This window comes from Phaethon lepturus, unplaced genomic scaffold (genome assembly GCF_000687285.1).
Source record: "Phaethon lepturus isolate BGI_N335 unplaced genomic scaffold, ASM68728v1 scaffold18632, whole genome shotgun sequence".
NCBI classification, from domain to species: domain Eukaryota; kingdom Metazoa; phylum Chordata; class Aves; order Phaethontiformes; family Phaethontidae; genus Phaethon; species Phaethon lepturus.
Window position 1 is genome coordinate 67911 of NW_010524306.1, and position 6819 is coordinate 74729.

Consider the following 6819-nt stretch of genomic DNA (forward strand, 5'->3'; position numbering starts at 1 on the left):
CCCTGCTGGGTGTTAATTATTTTTTCCTCAGATTTCAGAAGACACTTTGGCAGTCTGATGGGACAGGGCCAAAAATTTCAGTCTCAAGCTGGGAGGTCTATACAAAGGATTGAATTCTGAACCATAAATTTAAAATTAATTTCATGTAAAAAGACAAATATATTGTGAGTGAATTTCTACTGTAGTCTTTCTAGCAATGATGCCTCTAATTTCAGGAAGTAAATCAGTCTTGGCTGCTGCTAACTGTATGTTTTGTTCATGCTTTGTGACATTCTAACACAGGCTGCTGTTGAACTAATTATTGCCCAGAAAAGGAAGGAAATATGATGTGGAAAATGCAGAGCGTGATCAACAGTTCCTCTTGAACTCAGTGGGAGTCTTTCTATTGATTCTCATGAAATTTTGCATCAGGATTATGGAGTACAAGTTCAGCTCTCCAACAAAAACCTACAGCTATTAGAACAATAAAAGCAAACTTCATATTTGCACTGTTATTCAGTGTAATAATTAAAAAAGAAGTCTTATTTGCATTCAGTCATATAGGACCTGACTTTGATTTCTTTTGTTGTTGTTCTTTTTGTCTTGGTGCTTAGGTTTTCCCTGTTTAAGAAAAGATACATAATTCTTGCTGGAAGCTAAAATTAAGAAGCCACTTCCATCTTTATTTAAATACAATAATGTAAAGTTGTTTTGGTTTGGTCTCGCTTATGATTTTTTTTTTCCCCTTCTTTTCTTGAAGAACTTCTATTATTAGATGAAATTCCTCAGTTTGTGATTTTAGTTAATTTGCATTTTGGTAATTTTTTAACCAAAACATTTCGGGGAAACTCACTAATATTCACACACTTTTGTTTTTCATTTATATACAGGTACTATTGGATACAATCAAAGAAACAGAATAGATACTCTTATGTATCTTCTAGCCTACCCGCAAAAGCCAATGGTAAAAACAAAAACAATTGAACTGATAGATTTTGAGAAACTGCCTGCTGGCCAGAATGCCACAGTCGCTGTGATGAGTTACAGTGGTTACGATATCGAAGATGCTCTTGTCTTAAACAAGGCCTCTTTGGACAGAGGTAAGAACCATCAATTCTTTCCCACTTCTCTAGTATGTGTTCTAATACGTGTTTTAATAAACTCGTTGTCTTGTGGTGTTATCCTGTAATAACTTTTATTGCAGTTACAAACTACATCTTCAGTTAAGAATTCGAATGCCAAAACTGTTTTGAATGCTTTTGTTTGTTTTCTGCATGAATAGTGATTGTAATTCCATGCTTGCAGTAGTACAGTGAAGTTCCTAACGTGTGAATAAACTTCTGAGTATGGATATTTAAGAAAAAATAGCTAACTTTTTACTTCAAATAAAAAAGTGTAAATAGTTGCTTTTTGAAAATATTTAGTTTACAAAAATGTAAGGTATTAGACAAGCTGTTCTGTTGGGCTTGCTTTTTAGATGCTCACCTGAACCTTTGTTCATTACTAACAGAGGGGTCTCATTATTTTCACCAGTATCAAAAGCAATAAATGAAATTAGACTTATGAATGTATTTGGGAAAGGAATGGAACATTTGACAGTTTGTGTCGCTGTGAACTTGATACTCTTTGAGGGAGCAATAGCAGTATTGCCTACTGTCTGAAGGAAAACAATGGTATTGCCTAAAGCAAAATAATTTAGTGTTTATTCAGAGATAAACTAATGACTTGCCTCCTTAAAAAAAAAAAGTATAATCTATGCAATGCGTTGTATTTTAGGTAAAAGTACATAAGCACCAAATCACCAAATAGAAGGTAACTAAGTGAAACTTATGTTTATGCCAGTCTTGCCAGTCTCTCTCTCTCCACAGTTCCTCAGCACTTTATGTTAGTGCTGCTGGGGGTTGGAGGAGAGTTGCCTGAAAACTTAAGTCTCTCATCTCTCTCTTTTCTAAATAAATTCTCTTGAGAGGAGACATAGTGCAGTGTGGTCAAATTGGTTTTAGTTTCGGGTGGCCAAAATCAGAATCTTCCATGACTTTATTCCCCCCCCGCCCCTTCCTCCTAGTTGCTAGGCAGCAATAATACTATTCCTAGACATGTATCTTTGGCATTAATGTCTGCCACATTTAATTTATGCCTCCTTTTCTAAAACAACAACAGGCATGATTTAAAACTGAATGTTTTCTTTTCTGGTAGACTGGTAACATTTACAGAGAGAGCTGTGGTGCTTGTCAGGAGTTACTTGACATAATCTAAAGATATAGATGTATTGTATATGGCCGTAACCGTCTTTCAATGTACTAAAACAACATAGGATTATTAGAAAGCCTTGGTCTTGACTGTCTAATTCTAAATGTGATGAAAGTGTTTAGTGTTGCAGCTAGTTGCTGTACTCGGAGAGAAATTGCAGAGATGCTACTTTTCTCATCTAAAACCCAAACCAAACCCATTTTATAACAATATATGTAATTCAGAATTCTTTCAGCTGGGAAAAAAGTGAGTAATGGGGTGATTACATGAAACACTCAATTGGTACTTTCCTGGTAGGCTAGCTTATGTCAACCACAGACATGAGTAAAAGTTCAGGTTTCTTAGAACTCCTGAAAGGAAGAGGTGCTGTTCTTGTCCTGTTATAGTCTCTTCTCCTATGTTATGTCCCCGCTATGTGGACCACCAAAGGTAAGAGAAATGACATGTGCGTGTGTGTACAAAGGTATAGAAGTGGATTAGCACAACTTCATAATTGGACCGTAATCCAATGTCTAAAACAAATAGCATGCATGATCTGATTTTTAAATTGTGAGCTACTAGGTATCCATGTACAATGTTATGCATTTTCAAGACAATGAATAATCTAATTAAAAAATACTTTATATTCTGTAGCTTAGCAGGTGGATCAGCATTCTTGTTCTATTCTGATAATGTGTTATAAAGAATCTTTGAATGCCTAGGCAGATGAGTTTGTGTTACATTTTAGGTTTTGGAAGGTGTCTTGTGTATAAGAATGCCAAGTGTACACTGAAACGTTACACAAACCAGACATTTGATAAAGTTATGGGTCCGATGTTGGATGCAGCTACCCGTAAACCAATATGGCGCCATGAAATTTTAGATGCTGATGGTATCTGCTCTCCAGGTATGTCACACATGTTCAGTCATGGCATGTTCATAATGCCATGAAGGTAGAAATTAATGTTCTGTTAATATTGTGTGTGCACCTTGTTTTATACTTAGTGTAATTTTTTTTTTCCTTGAAGGTGACAGTAGTGTAATGGAAAATTTAAAAATGTTCCTTTCTGAAAGCAGCATGGTACCAGTCATTGGGGGGTTTTTTGTGCGTGAGAAGAGGGAGCTTTATATTTCAGTGGAAGAGTGAGTCTGTTGAAGCATTAGAACTTGTGTTCTTATATCCCCAAACTGGGAAACTTCTAACAGTCTAGTTTTTTACTGTTTGTCTCTCATATGTTCTGTCATTGTTGTTTTCTAAGGATAGATTCCTTATTGTTTTGATTTAATACATCAAAACCTTCTAGTATGATATCAGTTAATGCAGTTGTTTGAAGAACTAAACCCTTGTGTTCTTAACACTTTAGAAATATTTATTTTCTTATCTCTCTCCAAACATAAAATGACATTTAGTTATGAGGCTAGGTATATAACTTTCCAATGGAAATAAATTGGAGAAAGAATCCTCCCATACTGTCATCCTTCAGTTAGTAAACAGCTTAGTAGATCTGCTGACATCTCATAAAAAGGTGCTGTAAAAGGCACTAAACTTAATTCCATTATAGCAACACAATTGGGTCACTTTTGCTCTTTAACACATCACAGTGGAGCTTTCAAAGTTAATTTTCAAAAAAAAGCAAGAATCTTCTGAATTATTCGGATAGATAGGACTGGGGCAGACTACAGACTGAGGCTGTTCTCAGCGTGTAGGTAAAAACCTCTTTGAAATAGTTCATGTGGACAGAAAAGAGACATAGACATAGGCTGAAGTTCAGTGTAAGTTGTGGAGGAGGTGGGAGGCAGGTACTTGATGTGCATTAGTATCATTGGGCATGCTACCAATCTAGTTTTCTATGTGAATGGCAGGATAAAGGAATGGAGGGGAAAATAGCTGATGTATGAGACCGGAAGCAATAGGAAAAAGTAATTGCAAGGAGAGGCTGAAAGTAGTCTTGCACAAATGATTGTGGAAATGATGTGATGTCCCAAATTTAGGTGTGAATTTCTAAAATTTGTCAGTTACAGTGTTGCTTCTTAATTTTCTCCATACTTAGGGCAGATGACTTCAGATACTTTTGTGTATTCTTTAGATCCAGGGTATGTTGAATAGTGCACCCAGCATGCAAGCTGTTCAGTTTTGGTTTACCAAAAAAAAGCTGGTTTAATGATTCCCTTACCACGCAATATTTAATAAAGTAACCTGACATACTTCCTGGACATGTTCCTCCCAGTTTGTCTTCCAGCTTACCTTTTTTTTAAGCTTAAAATGTACTTCTAACATAGGTAGCCACTTATGTTTTCATGGTGCTTTTTTTCCCTGTTCTTTGTAGGTGAAAAAGTAGAAAATAAGCAAGTCCTTGTGAACAAATCTATGCCAACTGTGACCCAGACGCCTCTGGAAGGAAGTAGTGTGCCTCAGCAGCCACAGTACAAAGATGTGCCAGTAACGTATGTTGCATCATAACTTTGTAGCTGGGGAAGGTACATGGAGGAAAGGTATCTGAGAAAATATTAAATTCTAGAAAAGTCAAAGGAATAAACTTCCCTCTACAAAGTAGACATAGTTCTGTAGGCCTTGATTTTCACAGGATTTTTCAAAGCCTAAGTTAATTTCAGAAGTGCCTAACCACTTAATCACTAAGAAGTTAGATTCTGACACCTGAAAAGCTGGAATTGCGAAGTGAGGGAGGAACCCTCCTGAAGATGTATGTATAGAGAGGAATCAGTGAGTAGATTCCCAGGAGAGACCGAGGAGAGAGCTAAGACAGTGATAGAATGGAGAGGAGTCGCTCATGGTTGAAGTGATGGAGAAACAGGAGAAAAGCAGGATGAGTGGGAGGGCAGAGAACACGTGTGTACTTATTGAGGGGGCACATCTCTTCTTTACTGGCTCCCACAGAGAATGGCCAGTGCTGACTGGTGCTCAGCCTTCACTTTGCCAGGCAGGAGGCCAGGAGATGGAGGCCTTCCTATCTCAGAGGCTGACAGTCAACTCATTCTGGCCACGCCAATTAGATGTCTAGATGTCCTTTACCAAGACAACAGTGAATGGGAAAGGACAGTCAAGAAGAGTTTTTCCCATCCTGTCCTGAAGAGGAGAGGGCTTCTGAGGTGTGAGATGAAAATTTTGCATTAAATGTTAAATAAATAAATAAATAAATAAATACAGGTTTTAAACTGTTTTGTCATAAATAGCCTTGACAGTTTGGTAGATGAGCAGAGAGCAAGGCAAGCAATTACTGCCCAGATCAGAAAGGCAGAATTAGTTTTGCTGCACTTCTGTGTGTTTCAGAAGCAATAGAAAGCTCTAGGTTTAATCCTACAAGATACTAATAAATAAATGAGGCAAAAGTGTAATTATGCAGAAGAAAGAAGTAATCATGCCAGGTAAACATATGGATCCAGGGCTCTAAGTTTAGGTGTCATAGTTTGACCATCTCAGCTACCTGAACAACGAGACAAAATAATCTCCTAAAGAAGGTTTTAAAATCTGCTCTACACTCACTGTGCAATATATAGAAAAAAGTAGGCACCACAATAATTTCCTTTTCCTTCCTGCTTTGTCATGCCTACCTTTTTTTCTTTTGCCTTCACTGCCATCCCCTTCTCATGTTGCTGCATCTCGGACTCTAGAATTCATGTCTTTCTGTACCTCATACCAGGTTCTGCCCTTGGTTCATTTCCACAGCTGCAGCTGATGCACAATTTCAGTCAGGATATTACACTTTAATTTTGTTCTTAAATGCTCATGGTATATTCCTTAAACTCCCTTCCTCAGCTATAACTTTTTATTTGGCTTTTGTTTGTTTAACTGAAGATCCAGAAAATTGAGATATACTAGGAAGCTTTTTTTCCATCAAGAACCCACATGACAAAAAAACATACCTTGTTCTTTACAAGTTCAGCTTAATTCTCCCTTTGTTTCTATTGTATGTTTTAAGTGTTTTCTTCTCCAGAAACATACCATACTCTGGAACTTTGCTCCATTGGCCTCACATATATAAGTTCCATGAAGATGACAGTTCAGCCAGAAACTTGCCAACACATGGATACTTGTTTGTAACTGGTGTTTCGTTCATACATGTAAAACTTATGTTTTGTCTTCTTGTACTAGCTACAAAGGTGCGACTGATTCTTATATTGAAAAAGTGATGATTTCATCTAATGCAGAGGATGCTTTCTTGATCAAAATGTTGTTGAGGCAAACTAGACGTCCAGAAATTGGAGATAAATTTAGCAGTCGTCATGGGCAGAAAGGTAAGCTACACATTTAATAAAAAGTAAATGCATGTTGGGTATGCCTACTGTACATAAATAATATCGTCATACATGTTTCCATTGATTAATTCAGATCTTTTATGAATGCAGTGGTAGAAGACAATATCCCTTTTTTTGGTTAAGTTCACCTAATTTAGCAATGATGTTTCTGGAACTGAGGAGAGGAATTGGCAAACACAACTGTGAGCTGACTTACGCATCTGGAAAATACAGTAGTTGCCCTTTTTAAACAAGAACAGGGTTTTGAGGTTTGTTTTATTTTGTTTTTTCCCAAGTGTGAATTTGGTGTCAGATGATAGGTTTATCAATGTGTTAAGAGAGAAATTGGAGGAAAGA

At 36.9% G+C, this 6819-nt stretch overlaps 1 protein-coding gene across 1 annotated transcript in view; it reads left to right on the top strand.

The window, feature by feature from the left end:
* POLR3B (polymerase (RNA) III (DNA directed) polypeptide B) overlaps positions 1-6819 on the top strand; it is an 82489-nt gene that overhangs the window by 50238 nt on the left and 25432 nt on the right. The window contains exons 20-23 of the mRNA XM_010282415.1: positions 870-1079; positions 2957-3115; positions 4536-4653; positions 6320-6462. Of these exons, the coding sequence (XP_010280717.1) occupies positions 870-1079; positions 2957-3115; positions 4536-4653; positions 6320-6462 (630 nt within the window). The remainder of the gene's footprint in view (positions 1-869; positions 1080-2956; positions 3116-4535; positions 4654-6319; positions 6463-6819) is intronic.